The sequence below is a fragment of the Heterocephalus glaber genome, unplaced genomic scaffold (genome assembly GCF_053883595.1).
Source record: "Heterocephalus glaber isolate CG9 unplaced genomic scaffold, H.glaber_assembly_v1.0 deba00001504, whole genome shotgun sequence".
Lineage (NCBI taxonomy): Eukaryota > Metazoa > Chordata > Mammalia > Rodentia > Bathyergidae > Heterocephalus > Heterocephalus glaber.
In genome coordinates this window covers 7,398,103-7,418,845 of record NW_028258324.1, presented here as the reverse complement: position 1 = coordinate 7,418,845, position 20,743 = coordinate 7,398,103, and the positions used below count along the sequence as shown (strand labels likewise).

Genomic DNA, 20,743 nt, shown 5'->3' with positions numbered 1-20,743 from the left:
AGTTCTGTACATTTTTGGTTTTATTTCATTTTTAGTAAGTAACTTATATTCACTAGCTATTCAAAGCAGTAAATTTGTAAACATTAGTGAAACAGTTTTGAAGATGATTAAATTGTAGAGGGGCATATTGTCTGTGAAAACTAATCCCTCTTAATTCAGTCAAAGTAACTTTCTAGCTAAAAGCTAGAGGTTGGAGGATAGTGTTTTAAGGTGATATTTTGTTGTTTTGTTGCTTTAAAATTTTATAGTAGGTGTCTATAATTGACTCCCTGTGTAACTATAAAGCAGAAATTTTTTAAACCCACAATCAGCAAAATTAAGGCCTGATAAGTAAAAGACAATCTAGGAGAGTAGCTAAAGGAATTGGTTTTTTAGTAGCTCTGTGATCTAGACAACTTCTATTATTTCATCATTCACATAAAACCACCTACTTCATAGTCATGTTATAGAAATTGATTGAGATAATACACAGAAAGCTGTTCACTCAGGGCCTAGCACAGTGGTGGGAAATCTATGGCACATGTGCTACAGCCAGCTGTTTGTTATCATTGGAAGCTCTAAAAGGGTTGCCATCACTGATCTAGGATATAATAAATGCTCAAGAGTATTGGCCACTGTCACTTGTATTCATCTCACTGCTTTTGTTTCCATTTTAAAAGGTAAGTTCTGTATTATTCTCAATAGAAAATACTTTTTAAATGAACAGAAAAATACTTTTTAAATGAATAGAAGTCATTAGGAATTCACTTCTGGTATTTTCTAACACATCAAGTTATGACCTTTTATATAATAAAGTAGTAGTTTTACAAAACACTCTTAAGTAATTTTAAAATCCCGTACTGGTACTACATCTAGAATTTATAGACTAATGAGGATGCCATTAAAATGGCCTCATGCCTCTGATTTGCTATTATATTTTTATATTTTCTAATCTGATTCTCAAGAGACAATGTGACCTGGGTTGAAATCCTGGCCAGATGCTTCCATATTCCAGGGATTTGACCCTGGGCAAATGGCTTAACATGTCTGGATTTAGATTTAATTTTCTTTCACATGAGGGAAAGCTGTTAAATATACCCCAAAAACTTTACAAAAAAATAACTGCCAGTTTTCCAAGTGGCATATCTCACTCTTATGTATACTAATGAAGAAATAATACATGGTGATAGTTTTGCAGTGTGGGACAGTATGGTTTTCATATCTACTGAAGAATGTTGTATGGCTGCAGACCTTCAGAAAGGTCTTTTGTCTTTTCGTGATAGTGCAGAATTGGTCATTCAAGTTTTCTTTTTTGAGAGGAACAGACTACGCTCAGGAGAACAGATAGATGTATTCCAGGGTCATTTAGGATAGCCAGAAAATTGAAGTAGTCAATGTCCATTTGGCTTTTTGTACTATTGCGTGCACTAGATTTAATGTCAGAAAAGCTATGGACAGTATACTCAAAGTCTCTGGTTAATAAAAATATTCCTAGATATTGATGGGAAGCATATGGTTTTTAGCTAGAAAACACCTGCATTTCAGGTCATGCTGTCACAAACTTGTCTGGGAAAGTTACAGCCATTTAGACATACCATCATCTACCTATATGTGAATGGAGCACAGAGCAACTGAAAAATTCCACCATGGTGATTTGTGGGCTCAGAAACTGTTCATCACTGATCAAATAGATTTACACAGCAACATTGAATTGGGTAGAAATTGACTCTCGGACTTTATTATAGGGATCTTCAGTAAAGGTGCTATGACTTTGAGATAAGTGGAGATGAGATTAAGTAGTTAACATCTGAGTGAGTTGTTGAAAGGAGAAACTGTAATTAAAGATTAAAATATTTGTTCCATATTAGTTTATTGTGAGTTAAAAGCTGATCCTGAGGGAGACAGTGGATAGCTAGTAAGCCTTTTATATACATGTAATTTATATTGGTAAAAACTGTCCTTTTTTGTTTATTGAAATTTTTTTGTTCTAAAACTTAGAGCATACAGTTGAATCTAAAATATAATAGTATGGTTAAGTTATATCCTATAAGAATAGTAATTGGAGAAGAAGATAGATTGCAGAGGGTGGATGATGGATGTGAAGAGACTCAGTTTTGTTTTTCCAAAGATGGAAATAATGGATATGAAAGAAGGCTGGAGAAACTAGTGCCAAGCAAGAGAGTTGGGCATGGGATTTTTTGAAGAGAATTTTCAAAGGACTAGGAACACATGGGACTCAGAGTAGGTGTACAGTTACTCCTCATCTTGTGGACCTTTTATTTTGTCTCCAAAATACAATTATATCCAGAAACATGCAGTGAAAGGGATTGTCCCACAAAGTGAGAAAATAGGATGGATTTGTATTAGAACTTGTTTGCTGTTGACATTTGGGCATTTGTCACCATGTGGCAAGGGAATGAAATTTGCATAGTTATCTCTATAGAGATTTTTAGACTTCATTGGGAAATACTAAATTGTGCATTTCCTACTACAAGGTTCTTATAGTTGTACCTGTAAGCCCATCCTCCTCTTTTCTTTATGCCATACTTGAGAACTAAAATGCATGCCTGTTACACAACGTTTGGAGACTACACCACAAAAGGAAACTAACCCTCTTTCTTGCAGTGACAGAGGGAAATGGGCTGAGAAACAGGTCAATAGTCTTCTAAATGACATGGTACATCTGAATTTTTTGAGGAATTTTTGGTTTAACAATTATAATTGCTCTAAATAAAGTTGTGATTTCTAACATTGTGTTCTTCCTGATTTGATTTTTAATTTATTTGATTTATCTTGCCATTAATTAAAAACTAGACTAGGTAAGGGTGAGTGACAAAGCCTGTGTGTTAATGTGTTGTGTATAATTTTCAGTAAGGTGAAGATTTTACTTTATATGATCTGTGAAAACATTATATTTGAAATGTGCCTAGGTATCTTAAGTATAGAGTTCATTTCTTGTTTTGTTTTATTTTTTTCTCCGATTGGGTGACAGTTGAGAGAAGTAATAGTGTAGATACCTGTACCACCCATGATCAACAGGTGCACTCCATTCTCCCTAAGCTGAACTAAACCAATAATTTGTCATGTCATTTGGGTTTTATCCTGTTGTTTAAAGGCTATTTATTGAAGAGGTTCCCCTTGCTCACAGTTTAACTACATGATGTGTTCTCGAACTAGATTGAAAAACAGTCTGTAATTAGCTGACAGTTAATTAGCACTTTCAGGATACCACTTTCATCTTATAATCATTTACTCTTAAAATGAGCTCAATTATCTTCTCTAATTTACCTGGCATGCATTTTATTGGTGCTTGCACTCAGGCTGTCTTTTTAAGTAAGAGATAATAAGTTTGAGAACTCAGAAAGGACTAGTAAACTTTCTATCAAGAATGACCAGTGGTTGAATGTGGTATTTTTAAAACATGTTCATTTTAGGCTAGTGTTGCTAGTCCTTCTTCCCATTCTTCTTTTTTTTCCCCCTATGTTATTTGCTAAACAATAGCATAGGGCTAAATGACTCTTTAGGTATTTCTTTTTTTATCTTTAAATTGCCAGGTTTTTTGCTTTGCAGGGATACTCTAAAATTCATTAAGTGGAAATATTTGTTAAATTTTTGAAATATAGTTTCAGTAAAGTGTTTGGTTATCATGCTTATCCTCATAGATGTTACAGAAATACAGAAACATGTTACTTTGTATAGCCTTTTGATGAAGACTTAAGTATTATTTTGAGTGAGGCAGAAAAAAGAATTATGTACTTGCTATCAGAGCGTGTTCAGTTGATTAATGAGAAGAAAGTGAAGTATGCTACATTTAAATTATTTACAAACAAATAACTTTTGGTGTTTGATTTGATAATATGTACCTGTTAGGTTCTGAACATAATTTATAATTATTTTTATATTGAATTTCTGATTTATCTAAAACATACTGCTTCAGTCATGTGGACTTTCTTCAATCCATTCCTCTGATAATTCTGTGTTAACAAATTCATAGCAATGTTCTTGTGAAAGTAGCATGGTTTTGTTTTCTTTTTGCCCCTTTTCATGTACATTAAAAATATGTTAACATATTGTGTAGTGAAAGGTGAAAAAAGTCTTCATTTTGAAAGTATATAAAAATATATCTTGAACAGTTTTACAGTTCCTCCTAGCCCTTGGATTGTATCATTTGTACTGATATATTTAACATTTAGAAATACACTTTAATGCTGCGTGAGCCTTAGTATTGTTTGCTATCTACTTGCATCATACAAAGCTTCTCTAGCTAACAAAATCTGAAAATAAAATAATTTCATTTAAAAATTAGATTTTAGATTGTTAAGAAATTGCTGTTTTCTGATTTTATTCTCTATTAGCTTCCATTCAATACTGAAACCAAGATACATCTAGTATCTTCTAAAATAAAACTTATTTGGTATTTAGAGCATTTTAATGTTTTAGTATCGTTATATTACATAGCTATTGCTGCCTCATACATCACCCAAGGCAGAATAACTTAAAATAATAAACATTTATTACTTCACAGTTTCTGTGATCAGTAGTCCTAGTGCAACTTACGTGAGTGTCTCTGCCTCAGGGTCCCTGCATTCAGGGCATTTGTTAACCAGGGCTCCCATCATTTCAAGGTTTGACGTGGGGAGAATTTGCCTCCAAGCTCACCAACACAGACATGGGGTCAGGTCCTGAAGGGGTTATTGCTGGAACCACCCTTGCCACATGCCTCTCCATAGCACAGCTTATGTGATGGCAGTTGGCTTCAATCAGAGCCTAGCAAGCAAAAGAGCACCCAGATGAAAACTATAGTCTCTTTGTAACCACATCTCAGAAGTGATGTTTCATCAGTTCAGCCATATTTTTTTCATTAGAGGCACATCACTAGGTCCACTGAGACTCAAGGGAAGAGGATTGAGCAAGGGCATCAGTAACAGGAGGTGGGGCTCTCTGGGGTCCATCTTAATGGCTGCCTGTTGTGTGTGTAAAAAATATTTTGAAACTTCTAGAACTGTACCTCTTTTACTTTGTCTTCTTCACTGGATTATGATGATGAAACTTCCTTCCTGTTCAGATAAAACTCCTTTTGTTTACCTTGCTGCTGTCTCACAATCTTGAATTAATCATTTTGTATAGCATTAGACTCCAGGAATGGCTACAAGCTGAGGCAGATAAAGGAATGTTTGTTTTAAGCTTTGCTTGTATAGCCATTTCTAGTTACTTAGATAAGAAGCTTTATTATGACTCCAAGGTGTTATCAAAAAAGTGTACATTTGGGAATGTTTTGCACTGTACGGTATTGTGTAAATTTTAACATTTGTTTTGTTCAGTATTGGTAAAGGTTTTCAGGGCGTCATGAAAAGATGGGGATTTAAAGGCCAACCTGCTTCCCATGGTCAGACGAAAACCCATAGGAGACCTGGAGCCATTGCAACTGGTGTAAGTATAACTAATGATGCTTTCTTTAATGCTAAATATTCAATGTCTTGGCCTTGAGGTCAAGTCACATAATTTCAGTTTGATCTTTGGTGGGTCCTAGTACTTGTCACTCTTTTTTTGGGTCCTCTTCTCACTTATTTTCTAAAACCAGACTTGAGTGGTTTAGTTTTGTCCCACATACTTATGACCAGTATTCTTAATACCTTCCTCCCTGCTTTCTTGTTCCCTTCCCCATTGTCCATCTGAAATACTGAGCCACTGTAGAAATAAAAGGTTAGGATGTCTTTCTCTCTGGTCCCACTGCTTCCTTCAAATACTTTATTTGTTTGCCTTTAAAGTAAAAGTGGGGTGAGATTGTCTTGGGCAGTACCAAGGTGCAGTGGGAAATGCTAGAGAATAAATGGAGAAATAAACAAAGAGCCTAAGAAATGGAGAAAAGACCCTTTGTCTTACTAATTCATTCTTATTCTCCCAAAGCTGTAACATAAAGCACCCAGGGGGATTTCATTCTTCTTTGTAGCCTCAGGAATACATGGTGATAATATATTCTGTCTCTCGTAATAAGGGAAATACAGATTATAGCTGATCCGAGGCATTAAATTCTCATTTAGCAGATTGTATTATCAAGCTGCTTGTTTTTTGTCATATTATCTAGTGAGGGGTGAAAAAAATCTTTTGGTAAGGAAAAAGGTGCTCTCATACTGATGGCTATACAAAATACTGCAGGCTTAATGAAGAGGAGTGTAACAGTACCTGATAAAACCACACATGCATTTACCTCTGACACAGCATTCCTACTTCTAGGCATTAATCCTAATTAATTAATCCTGAAGATATTCTTAGAAATGCTTTTGTATAAGATTAGTCATTGCTGCATTTCTTGTAATCAATAAGGATAAATGTCCATACCTGGGAATTGTGATTAATAAATGATAATGTATCTACTCACTAGAGTACTGTGCAGCTGTAAAAAACAAATGAGATCATTGTGAAGCAAGTGATCTGCAGGATATTCAGAAATATACATGTTTGCTGTGTATATTTTCAAAAAGAAGGACCAGGAAGTTAAACTAGAAATGAATGAGATTATTTACCCATAAGGGATGGGTAGAAACAGTATGAAAGGGAGAAGGACGTTAAGATGCGAAAAGGGGAAAATTAGAATGAACCCAAAGTGTTGAATTTGAACTGAAGGTATCAGTATGCATGTATTTAGTCTCTGTGTGTCCCTCTGTGTATATGTATGAAGAAACAGAAGTGTGTGTAAGTGTTTGTGTATTTGAATGTTCTGTCTGGTGGAATGACTTAAGAGCAAGGGTATTCCATTGCAGTGAGCACATATAGGGCTGAGATCTTGGTTTCTAAGCACCTTTTTTGAAAGGAGCTCTTAGAGTTATTGCCTTAATAATGCTTGGGACTTGAAGAATACAAGATGAACCCAAAATATCTTGTACAAAAAAGTGAAGTTATTAAACAATTGTAGACACATGAAAAGGACATAAAAGGGACCGGGGATTTAGCTTAGTGGTTTCACCGCCTGCTGCGCAAGCACAAGGACCCAAGTTCAATCCCCGGTACCAAAAAAAATAAATAAATAAATAAAGGACATAAAAAACAGCTTAAACAGTCTCCCAGTTGGCAAACTTGAAACACTTTGGGCTTAAACTAAAAAATGATAGATTAAATTAGAATCCATGAGTTCACACTGATAAGAATAAATTGAATCAACAGGTATATAAATAAAAGGAAAAAGAGAAAGGCTGTTCCTTAGTATAATGCCAGTTAATAGACTTGGAAGGGATGATAGTGTTAGAGTATTACTGTTTTCAGCCATTATAGGAATAACTAATTCAGTCAGGAATTGTCAGCAGATACTAAAAAAATGATAAAAGCTTAATGAGGACTAGATATATACATACTCTAAAAACAAATTACCTATTAATTGCAAAGGAAAAATAATCATAGAGGGAATTAACCTAGCTAATATCCTTAAATATGTAATCAATTATGCATCATCAATAATTGGATAAAACAGCGTAATATGCTTCCTGATATGGCTCCTAAAAATGAACACACCATCAAGTTTTTGTTGATTCTTGCCTTTTTAAAAATATTATATCACCTGAATCTAATCACTGGGAAAATATCAGATAAACCCAAAATAAATGATATTCTGCAAAGTAATTGGGTTATACCTTTCAAAAATATTCAAAGTCATGAAGACAATGAATGGTTGAGTTATTCCAGACTTAAGAAAGCTAAAGAGATGTGACAGCTAAGTACAATTTGTAATTCTGAAGTGGATCTTGAACTTGGGGGAAAAACTAGCTAAAGAGAATGTTATTGGAGCAAAGTTGAAGTATGAACTTTAGATTTGATACTGTGTATTTACTTTTCTGGGTTTTGTAATTGCACTGTTTGTATTGTTCTTAGGAAATACACACTGAAATGCTTAAAGGACCATCATATATGCTGTCTTCAGATGACGGGGACAGAATACATACATAGAGAGTGGATGGTGGCAAAGTAAATGGGGCAGTGTAAACAATTAGTAAATTGTGTCAGAGATCCCCCCCCCCCAAGAACACTCATATTTATTTCTATAGATTTGGATTTCTTGCTTTTTTTTTCCTCTCTTTTTTTTTTATTAGTACATGTTGGTAGAACATAATGTTTACATTCCTTCTTGGGAGTTGGCGCATGTACATAACATATCTCAATTCTTTTTCCACCCTACCCCACCCCCATCTCTTGAGCCTTTCCCATTTGAGAAAGCTCTATCTCCGTACTTCCTATTACCTACCTTTACTTTGCCCCTTATTTATGATTTCAGTTTCTCATATAAGAGAAATCAAATGATATTTAGGCTTATGTGCTGCTTCATTTCACTAACACTATGGTCTCAAGATGCATCCATTTTCCTACAAATGACTCAACTTGATGTATCTTTATGGCAAGGTAATACTGCATTGTTTGCACATACCACATTTTCTTTATCCATTCATCTCTTGATGGACATATAGGCCTCTTCTAAGATTTGGCTTTTATGTGCTGCTATAAACATTGGTATGCATACATCACTGTGGTATGATGGCTTTAAATCTTCTGGGAAGATACCTAGAAGGGGATTAGCTGGGTTGAATGGAATTTGTAGTTTGTCAGAGTTCTTTATATTGATTTTTCAACTTTTATAAATGTGAAATTAATTATAAGTTATGTAAAGAATGTTACAAAAATTACATAGATCAAAGTCATAAAGTTAAGAACTAAAACTGGGGCTTTTTGAAAAAGCATAGGAGTACATCTTCATGACCAGATAGGCAAAGCCTTAAATACAACACTATGTGTACAAGCAAAAGAGAAACTGTAGGTAGATGATTTTATAAAAGCTTCAAACATGGGTGCTCCAAACGGTGCCATTGAGAAAATGAAGACAACTCATAGAATGGAAACAAGTATTTGTAAATCAGAGCCATACCTGGAATATATCAGGAACTCTTACAACCAGTAGTATAAAGATAATCCGATTTACAAAATGAGCAAAGGACCTGAACAGATATTTTGCAAAGAACATATATATGTCATTGGCTAGTAAGCACATGAAAAAGATGCTCAGCATCTTGAGCCAGTAGAGAAATACAAATCACCATGAGATAATACTTTATACATACTGGTATAGCATAATTTTAAAAGGCCTGTGGTTTCAGATGCCTATTTTTGGATTGGGTCTTCAAATATGAGGAGTCTGATTTTTTTTTTTTTTTGAGTTCTTTATATAGTCTAGATAATAGTGCTTTAAGGAATTGCTGGAAAAAACTTTTTTCCCGCACTGTGGGTTGTCTCTTCACTCTGATGGTGGTTTCTTTTGCTGTACAAAAGCTTTTTAATAAGATGAGATCCCAGTTGTTGATTTTTTGTTATAGTTCCTGTGAGATCGGGGTTTTGTTCATAAAGTCTTTGTTTCTCAGTGTCTTCGAGAGTTCTGTCTATTCTATCTTCCAACAAATTAAGTGTTTCTATTTTAATATTTAGATATTTGATCCATTTCAGTTTTAGTTTACTGCATGGTAAAAGATATGGATCTAGTTTCAATCTTTGGCATGTGGAAAGCCAGTTTTTCCAACACAATTTATTGAAGAGGCTATCTGTCTTCTAATGAAGGTGTTTGGCTCCTTTGTCAAGATAAGGTGGCTGAGTATGTCTGGAGTTGTTTCTGAAATGAATAGATGAAATGGCAGATAAATAAGTGAAAAAATGTTCATTACTGATCATTCGAGAGATGTAAATTAAAACAATGCTAAGATTCCATCTCACACCAGAAAGAATGGCTGCTATCAAGAAATTAACCAATAACAAATGCTGGAGGGGCTGTAAGGTAAAAGGAATCCTTCTCTCTTCCTGTGTGAGAGTGTAGACTGGTGCAACTACTGTGGAAATAAGTGTGGCGATTCCTCACAAAACTAAAACTAGAGGTTACATTTGACCCAGCTATTCCCCTTCTTGATATCTTCCTGAAAGAAAAGCATCATACCACAGTGATATATGCACACCCATCTCTATAGAGGCATAATTTGTTAATAGCTAAATCTTGGAAACAGCCCAAATTCCCATCAACGACGAATGGATAAAGAATATATAGTTTTTAGTATATAATGGAGTACTACTCTGCCATAAAGAAGGATGAGCTTGACACATAGCTAAATGGATGCATCTTGAGACAGACTCTTAAGTGAAATAAATCAGACTCATGTTTAAATATTGCATTGTTTCTCTGGTTTGAGAAACCAAAAATGGAAATAAGGACTAAAATGTATAATAGATATTGGGAAATGGGAAGAAAATGTTCAGTGGGAAGGGGAACAAGGTAGGGGGTAGGGGCAAAGGAAGGAAGGGACAAGGAAAAAGGTGAAAATTGAAAAAAATGGAAACAAAGCTTTTGTTTATAGGTGTTAGAAGGGGGGAATGGGAAAAAAGACAATTTATCATGTACAAGTGCAAATTCCCTATGGTAAATTTTATCATTATGTATATCTAAAATGTACCAATAAATGTTTTGCTTCCAATAAATAAAAAAATAAAAATAAGGCCTGTGGTGACAAATATGGGCAAGGATATGGAGAGATTGCAGCTTTCAAACATTGGTGGCAGGAATGTAAAATGATGCAGCCACTTTGAAAAACAGTTTACCAGTTACTAAAAAAAGTTAAATGTAAAATTACTGTGTGACCCAGCAATTTTGCTTTTAAGATAAGCCCAGGAGAAGTGAAAACATGCACACCAAAATTTATACATGAATGTTCATAGCACCATTATTCATAAGAGCCAAAGAGTAGAAACAACCCAGATGTTTACCACTTTAAGGCATAGCTAAAATTCCTATATTGATACAACAGAATATCAATAAAATGGAATGAGGAATTAATACCTCTGCAACATGAACGAACCTCGAAAATATTATGTTAAGTGAAAGCAGCCAGAACACATTCCAGGATTCAATTTATATGAAATGTCTGTGCAAGGCAAATCTATGGAGACAATATTAAATTAGTGATTGCACAGGGCTGTGGAGATTGGGAGTGGCCACTAATGGGTATGGAATTTCTGTTTGGGGTTGATTTATTCTAAAATTGATTGTTATAATGCACAACTCTTAAATATACTCAGAAAAGGTAATTGTAAACTTTAATAGGGTGAAATGCACTGTGTGTGAATTGTATCTCAGTAAAGCTTTTTTTAAAATTAGGGTTATAAAGGAATCTATTCTTATGATTGAAGTTGGTTATCATTCTATATTCTGTTCTGTTTTTGTGTATATACTTTTATTAAGCATTGATTAGCTGGTAAATCCCTTTATCTTCTTAAGAATTGAATAAATAATTGAGTGTAAATTGGACTAGAGAAGTTAAATTAGTCTTTCTTTAGTAATGTTAAGTACAGTGCTTATCACAGCATATATACAGAGTGAATACGTAATGTGGAATACTCAGAATTGTCTTCTTTTTTTTATTAAATTTTTATTATTGGTACATGTTTGCAGTATATAATGATTACATTCCTCGTAGGGAGTTGGTACATGTATATAACACAACCTAATTCCTTTTTTCATCTTTCCCTCCCTCTCTTGGTCCCCTTCTCTTTTCCAAAAGAGAGCATGCATTCTTGTTCTCTCCCTCCCTCCCTCCCTCCCTCTCTCTCTCTCTCTCTCTGTCTCTTCTCTCATTAGCTCTCTTTTGCTCTTTATATTTTGGTTTTCTAGTATAAGAGAAACCATTGATATTTAAGCTTGAGTGATTTCTTTCACTTAGCATTATGGTCTCAAGTTCCATCAATCTTCCTACAGATGATAAAAGTTTATCCTTATTGCAGAATAGTTCTCCACTTTGTATAAATCTCACATTTTTTTAATCCATTCATCTGTTCATGGACATATAAGCTACTTTTAAGATTTAGCTGTTGTGAATTGTGCTGCTATAAACATGGGAATGTATATATCGCTATAATATGATATTTTTAACTCAGGAAAATATCAGAAAGGAGAATAGCTGAGTTGAATGGAATTTCTCCTTTTAGTTTTTTTGAGGAATTTCCATACTGATTTGAATAGTGGTTGTATTAGTTTACATTCCCAGCAACATTGTAGAAGGGTGAAGGGTTCCTTTTCTCCACGCCTTTGTCCATTTGTTACTATTTGATTTCTTGATGACAGCCATTCTTTCTAGAGTACAACTGTAATCTCAGTTTAATTTGCATTTCTCTAGAGATGTTGAACATCAGTTTTGGAAGTATGGCCATTTTGACAATATTTGTTTTATCTATCCAGGAATATCTTCATTTTGTGATGTCCTCCTCAGTCTCCTTTTTTAGGGTATTGTAATTTTCATTGTAGAGGTCTTTCACTTCTTTGGTTAAGTTAATTCCTGAGTATTTCATTTTGCTTGATGCTATTGTGTGTAGTATTGTTTTCCTAATTTCTTTCTCAGTGAGTTCATTATTGGTACTTTGTACAGGAACACTTGATTTTTTGTATGTCAATTTTGTGTCCTGCTACATTGCTGAATTTGGTTATTCTTAGTTTTTTGCTGAAGTTTTTTGGGTCTTCTATGTAAAGGATCATACCATCTGCAAATAATAATTTGACTTCTTTCCTGTACATATCCTTTTTATTTCTCTTGCCTGATTTCTCTAATGTTTTGAGAATTATATTAAACAAGAGTGGTGATAGTGGACATCTTGTCTTGTTCCGGATTTTAGAGGGAAAGCTTTCAGTTTTTCCCCATTTAGTATGATGTTGGCAATAAGTTTGTCATAAATGGTTTTTATCAGATTGAGGTAAGGTCCTTCTATTTTCTACCAGGGTTTGTTTTTTTTTTTAATTATGACTAGATGTTACATATTGTCAAATGCTTTTGTTATCTGTTGAGATGATCATGTGGTTTTTGTCCTTTTGTTTATGGGATGTATTTCATTTATTGATTTATATATGTTGAATTATCCTTGCATCCTGGGTTGAAGCCTATTTGATATGATTTTTTTGATGATTTGCTGCATTCTGTTTGCCCATACATATTATCAGATCATAACTTAATAAACTAGAAATCAGTGGCAAAAGAAACCACAAAAATTGTGCAAACACATGGAAATAATATACTTTTGAATTATCAATGGGTCATAGAAGAAATCAAGAAAGAAATTTGCCCATTCCTTGAATCAAATGATAATGCTAATACAATATATGAGAATTTACAGGACACAATGAAAGCAGACCAAAGAGGGAACTTTATAGCTGTGAATGCCCACATCGGTAAAACAGAGCAAGCCCAAATAAATAACCTATTGTTGCACCAGAAGCTCCTAGAAAAACAAGAACAATCCAAATACAAAGCTAGTACAAGGAAGGAAATTAAATAGATCAGACTAGAAGTTAAAGAAATTGAAACTAAAAAAACCAAAAAAACTCCAAAGAATCAGTAAATCAGAGAGTTGTGAAGAACAACAAACAAAATAGACAAAGCCTTAGCCAAACTTACACCCCAAAAAGGAAAGAAAAGATCCATATCACTGCATTAGAAATGAAGAAGGTAAAATCACAACAGACACTGTGCGATCCGGAAGATTATTGGTAACTACTTTGATAAATTGGAGAATCCAGAAGAAATGGATATATTCATGACACATATGAATTATCAAAACTGAACCAAGAGGATTTAAAAACCCCGAATAATTCAATAACAAGCAATAAAATTATAGCAGTTAAAAAAAACTACCAAAAGCCCAGGACCAATAAATTCACCACTGAATTCTACAGCAACTTAAGAGAAGATCTAATGCTAGTATTCCTCAGACTATTAATGAAATTGAAAAGGAAGAAGTACTGCCAAAATTCCAGAGACTAGCATTATCTTGATTACAAAACCAGATAAGGACTCAACCAAACAATTGTAGACCAATTTCTTTAATGAACATAGATACAAAGATCCTCAAAATTGTCTCTTTTTTTGGTACCAGGGATCGAACTTGGGACCTTATGCTTACAAAGCAGGTGGCAAAACCACTGAGCTAAATCCCCAGCCAGAATTGTCTTTTGAGCAGTGTTGGTTATGAATCACTGCCATTTGGAGTTTCACCTGTTGATGTGAGAGCAGGTGATGGGGCAGTGTATATTCTAAAATTTATGTGTCATGAGAAGATTTCCTGTTTTAAATATAAATTCAGATAATGCTTCTTTAGATATAGATTTATTGTCCATTATCTGAGCTAAAATCAGAGACTTTGTGAAATTGTTTGATTTATATAAATCAGACAAGCAGGGCTTGACAAACATATTATAATAATTAATTCTGTCCTTTAATTATTTTGGTTAAGGAGAGTAACATCAAAAGCAAAGAGCAGTAGAATTGTTCCAGCACCAGTCATGTGAGTGAAGTCTGTTAAGTCAGTTTAATACAGAAAATTAGCTGAAAATAGACTACACAATCTATTTTTTTCTTTGAATGATGGTGTGATATGCATATGTTTAATTCATAACCAGTATTAGGTCAGTTATTGTTCTCGTTGCTGAATTTGCCTCCTCAATCTGTTTCTTACTCTGTATTTATTTTGTCTAATTTATTTTGTCCAATTTAGAAAGAAAATCCTCTAAGAATAAATGTGTTCTTTACTGGACCTAGCAGGATGGGGGAAAATAGAACTTCTTAATAATTCCTGTTTTTAGTTTGTTTTGTGATTTGATCAGTAATGTTTGAAATCAAGAATACTTAACTGAAAAATGTTAACTTTGATTCTGTCCCTTAGGACATTGCCAGAGTCTGGCCAGGAACTAAAATGCCTGGAAAAATGGGCAACAGATATAGGACATCATTTGGACTGAAAGTAGGTTTGTAACATGTCTCTTTTAGGAACATGCAAGGCATCAGAGCATCTATTTAATTTTTGTGTGTGTGTGTTGTTCTGATAGGCTTTACAATTTAAGGGGTAAAAGATGTGTGAGTTGTTTGGGACAGTTGTAGTTATAATGGTAGTAATAATAATGTATATTCACTTAACACCCAAGCAGTGGGATATACAGTCATTAAAAAGAAAAAAATATTTTTTTTTGACCTGGAAGATTTCCATAAAATACTACATGAAGAAAAGATTCAGAGCATTAGGTATAATGCTCTCTTTTTATAATAGATGAACAGACGCTCCCTACACATATATGTTGCTATGCTGTTACATAATCACAAAGAAAAATGGAGTATTATATACCAAGTTGTCTTGTATTATATGTTAAAGTATGGGTGGATGGAAGTAGATGTCAATAAAGAGGAGAGAAACACGTCAAAATAGAGGGAAAATATAGCACTAAAAATATCAGGCCGGGGATGTAGCTCAGTTAGGGTCCTGAGTTCAATTCCCTGTACAAAAAAAAAAAAATAGTACTAACTTGAGAAGTATATATAAAAGTTGTATTATAATGAGTGCTTTATAATTAATTTTTATTTAAATAATTGATGTTTGTGTATGTTTGCATATATGTTTCAAAGCATAGAAAGTACAAAGAAAATAAAGCCACCTATAGGAATAACACCCAAAGATAATTATTAGTTACATTTTGGCGTATGTTCTTCCTATCTGCATATATTTTATATATAAATGTTGATTAGCAAAAATTCTCAAATTTTATGTAATGATATTAGAGTTCTCCAGAGAAGGGAGGGAGGGTATGTGGAAATAGATGATATATAGGAAGATATTTATTAGGGGAATTACTTCACATGATTATGGAGTTTGAAAAGACCCACAACAGGCAATCTGCAGATGGACCCCCGTTATGGGAAACTAGTATTAACTGAAAACAAAACTGAATTCTTAATGGTGCTAACAGAGTCTCATTGGGATATTCAAAGAGTCTTGATCAACAGTTACATTTCTGTTTAAAATGAGAATTTTCTACCAGTTCATTAAGACATGCATATCTGTAATAATCTTATATTACAAGTCATCCAATAGGATTTGAAAATTTTCCCTTATTTGACATTGCACAGTGCTAATATGATTGTTACTTTACAAACTATTTTCTCTTAGTAGTATTGGAATAGTAATACTATTCTTTTAGTAATACTATTTAGTAATACTATTCTTTTATATTTGTTTTAAGAGAAGTATATTCTCAAAGCTTTAAGTCTTTTTTTTTTTTTTTTTTTTTGGTACCAGGGATCAAACTCGGGTCCTTGCGCTTGCAAGGCAGGCGACAGAACCACTGAGCTAAATCCCCGGCCCTCAAAGCTTTAACTCTTAAAGGTTGGTCTCACTTTCTGTTTTAGGTCTGGAGAATAAACACAAAACACAATATAATCTATGTAAATGGCTCAGTGCCTGGACATAAGAATTGCTTAGTAAAGGTATGCATTTATTTTCTGTTATTGTATATATGGAATGTGTTTTTCCACATTTTCTCTGCTGAAATTTTCTGCTTTTTAGTAGCACCTGAATGAAAAAAATGCACTACAAAATAACCTGTCATATATCTCTAAAAATGAGAAACTGTGAAAGAGGTAAAGCCAGTAGGCAGAAAAATCTTCAGAACTATAAAGAGGATATTAAGATTAAACTTTTGACAAAATATCAATATATCTCTGAGCTTCCATAAAAAAAAAAGTTTTGTTTTTTCAAGAGTTACTTTAATAAAGGAACTGGAAATATGTGAAATAGGAATTAGAGTCTATTCAGAAAGATGGCTGGAGGCAGACATGTTAGGGAGTGACTCTATTAGCATTAGCCCTGCTCAGATTATACTTTCTTTGGTGTTTTCTTAAAATATGTACTTTTATTTTAGAAAAATTCAAAAAGAAAGAAAATAAACATACTGGTGTAAAGAAAAACTCTTAAGCTCTCAGAGACTTATTTCCATTAAGATACAAAGTTAAGTATTCTGCCTGGGATTTAGGCCAACATAATATAAATTGTCACTTCTGAATTTCAAGTCCTCCATTCTGAAAATAGATGTTTAGTACAGGTGATGCCAACTATTCCCAGAAGTATACTCTTCATTGATTTTTCCCCAACATATGCAATAAAAATATATTAAAATTTAATCCTTGGATTTTTAAAAATTTGGTGTCACGAGAGGGGAGTATTATGCTTCTTGTGGTACTAGAAATTGAACCCAGGGCCTTTGCACTGAACTATATCCCCAGCCCTTTTCTGTTTTGAATCAGGGTCTTGCTAAGCTCCCCAGGCTTGGCTTGAACTTTAATCCTCCTGCCTCAGCCAACCAGGGTTACAGGTGTGTGCCATCACACCCAACTTCTTATTTGTTCTGATCCATAGGCACATGATCCGTTGTACCACTGGCCCATCCAGTTTCTTATATCTTAAAAGTAGACTCCATTACTTGAATAAGGCATATTTTTTTTAATTTAACAAGGATTAAGAGTTAGCTTTTAAAATTCCCTTTCTGAAACACTTCTATACTAGATTATTTTTCATTAAGAAAAATGTATTTGATGTTTTACAGATTCTTTTTGTGGGTTTTTAAATTTCCAATCCTCAATGACTCAGTTATCCATAACATTTTAGACATCATAATTCAATGTATCCATAGTTCCACATTCCAGATTACCAGTTATGAATATCACAATATAATACAAAGGAAAAAAGGATTACCTTCCACAATAAAATTATACTGGATAGAAGATGAATTGTGAAATTTTGTCCAATCCTTTTCTGCTCATTTTTTACTGCATGGCAGCTTCTGGGCTTTCAGTCTGAACCTTACCATCGCTTTGACTTCTCAGCTACATCTTCTTTGTTACCGACAGGGATGAATAGTCAACTATCTTAAATGACTATATTATGTACAGTACTAGTCTGATTATAAAGTGCTAGTCTATTGTAAATGGTTTATAGCTAGCAGGTTCAGCATCCACTTCAATAAAACATTGCCTCCAAAAACTATCCACACTCTTAACTGATGATGGTTTGGTGTCACAGAAAATATTTAGAAGGTACGATAAAAGAAATTGTAAAAGAGAAGTCTAAATACTGAGAAATCATAGCATTAGAGAAATATCTAGTCTCCTTTGAACTATTAACTGGTAAATATATTACCAACAAACGTTCCTCAACAGAAAGAACTTAACTTAAAAAACAAAATCTTTGAAATATGGTGACTAAATAGATGTCTTTTATAACCTTAAATGTCTATCCCAAATATTAAGATGTGGGTTTAGGGAAGCGTTCTGTGGTTTTTGTTTTAAATATCAAAAGCTTGGTGTACCAGTTCACTCCATTGTTTCCATCTTTTCAGTGATGGATACAGGGAATAAGTTTTTTTGGCTAAGAAGGACTGAGCCCCTGCCTAGTGGACAGGCAGCTTCATTATGATCCCTTTGCCTCTCAGAATCTTTTGCTCCCTCAAAGTTTTAAGCTGGCAATAACTTTTTTTTAAGATTCTAAAGTTAGTAAAGATAGTCTTAGGGACAATCAGCCTGTTTAAACAGGTAACATGAATGCTTTTTTATGGTTGTTGCTGTTGTTTAGATTCACTAAATGTATTAAGAGAACCTAAAGAACTTATTTAGAGCATAACGTACTTTATTAAATACTGTTCATTTTTGATTGCCTCTATCCTAATACATAATTTAAGTTTTATTTTCAGAGTTGGCCTGGTTTTAAAGGATTTGAACTGAGTGGTCAATAGACATGAATATAAAAAGAACAAGTAGATAGTTGAGGGACTCTTAGTAATGGCAGGGAAATAATAAAGGTTAAGATTAAGTAACACAGAAAATACACACCATACAAGCTTCATACATTTTGGCTCCTCCTTTTTAGAGTAACAAAGATGAAAATATTTAGATGAGAAAATATTTAGATGAGATGTCATTTATGTTTCAAAGCAGTGGGTTATAGAACTATAATAGCATTTACACTTATATTATCAGTGAAATATTCATTAGGTATAATAGATCTATAAAAGTGCTATAAAAGCGCTGAGAATTAGCTGTTTGAATCATTTATAACAATTTCTATTTATCAAATTTATAGAAAGTTTTATGATTATTGGTTTTCATCCTAGTTAAAGTTCACCCAAAGATTAGTAAATTAGAAAAAACTAAACAAGTTATATTTTTCTGGGCAATGTACTGATAATTTCTTGGAATTTCGAGAGACATTAAGATAGACCTATTTTTTTGTACTTAGTTCCTAACAGCTGTGTAGTTATTTTGACTAAATTATTCATTTCTTATTGCCTAAATGAATACCTTATTTTACTTAGTGGATATAATTACAAGGGTTTTTTTTTCCCCTCTTACTCTCTCTAAATAAAGGCTATGAGTTAGAAACTTTGAAGAACCCAATAATGTTTTCTAAAAATAAAACTCAACATTTTAAATCATATCAATATCTTTGCTTAAATTCCCTTGGTTATGAATTCGCAGACAGAATTGTTTTGGGACATAAGAAGTTAATAGAACTGTTATAAAAACCTATGGGCTTATTATTGGTTTCATTAGATATTATCTTTAATTTCTGTTTACTAAATATAAGTAAAATTATGCTATAAAAATTGAAAATAAAATAAAAATAGACAATACAGGTAGATAATAAAATGGATAATTATTAGGTGTTAGGTTTATAGTTTGCATCAGATCTTTGTATTTGTATAGTGAATCTGGATATAATTGATATTTGAATAGTAATTTTAAAATAGGATTTATCCTATTAGACAATCAATAACATGTATAACTTATAAAATATAAAGTAATAATTGGTGATGTTATTCTTATGAGGTAGGTAATTTACTAAAGAAAGATTATATTTCATTTGATTTAATCATTTTTTGGAATTAAACATAATGCACTGGCTGAGTTCTTTTTTCCTCTGTATATGTAGTAGTTGCATTATTCATGTTAGAAAATGTAGGAACAGATAGTCATTCATTGTCACAATCTTTAATTGGTAATATGTATTAATAATATTTTTGCTTTTTCTCCCCAGATCAAAGATTCTAAGCTGCCTCCATACAGGGATTTCAGTAAAAATCTACCATTCCCTACGTATTTTCCTGATGGAGGTGAAGAGGAACTACCTGAAGATTTGTATGATGAAAATGTGTGTCAGCCCTGTGCACCTTCTATTACATTTACCTAACACCATTGGACATGGTTGAACCATACATAGTCTGTGAGCTCTGATGAGCCAGAACAATAATATAACCAAGAATTCTGTTCCCTCCTTAATCACAGCACCACACCTTTCATTTTTGTAAAGGACTTAAATATATCACTTTTCTCCCAACTGAATTTTGTTAGAAAAATTACCACATTTAATAAAGCAGTTAAGTAGATAGCATTTGCTAAAATTGGCAGTTTGAATGTTACCACAGTGGTTTTAATCTGTAGACTTCATTCTTTACACATTTCTTAAGCTGTTTTAAAGTGTTTATAAATTTAACTTTATTAAAGATTTGTAAGTATAAAGAGGTGGTTGTGAAACAAAATAAAATGGGTACTATGATACAATCTGTTGGAACAGAAGAAATCATTTCCTAAAATTCATTTTTTAATGTTTCTACATTTTATAGCCTTAAAAGGAGAAAGTGAGGTTTTTACTTATAATGCAAAAACATCTGTTGTAAGTCAAGATATATGTAGCCCCAGCACTGGCCTGCTTCCCTGGCCTCTTCCCTGGAGCCCAGACTGTAGAGACTAGCTTTTGAACAAGGTAGAGCAGTTCATTTCTCAGCAGTGGAGCCCTCTTGGGGGTTCTGATTTTGTCTTGAAATGAGCATTTTTTGTAACTAAACCTCATTCACGTTAGATAATTATTCCAGCGTACTTTGTACTAG

General features: G+C 33.4%; 1 protein-coding gene across 1 annotated transcript in view; it reads left to right on the top strand.

Moving 5' to 3' along the window:
- The window catches only part of Mrpl3 (mitochondrial ribosomal protein L3), a 39,263-nt gene extending 18,846 nt beyond the window's left edge, over nt 1–20,417 (top strand). The window contains exons 7-10 of the mRNA XM_004834228.3: nt 5,301–5,409; nt 14,701–14,778; nt 16,215–16,292; nt 19,894–20,417. Coding sequence (XP_004834285.1) covers nt 5,301–5,409; nt 14,701–14,778; nt 16,215–16,292; nt 19,894–20,046 — 418 coding nt within the window. The 3' untranslated portion in view covers nt 20,047–20,417. The remainder of the gene's footprint in view (nt 1–5,300; nt 5,410–14,700; nt 14,779–16,214; nt 16,293–19,893) is intronic.
- Nucleotides 20,418–20,743: the final 326 nt, after the last annotated feature.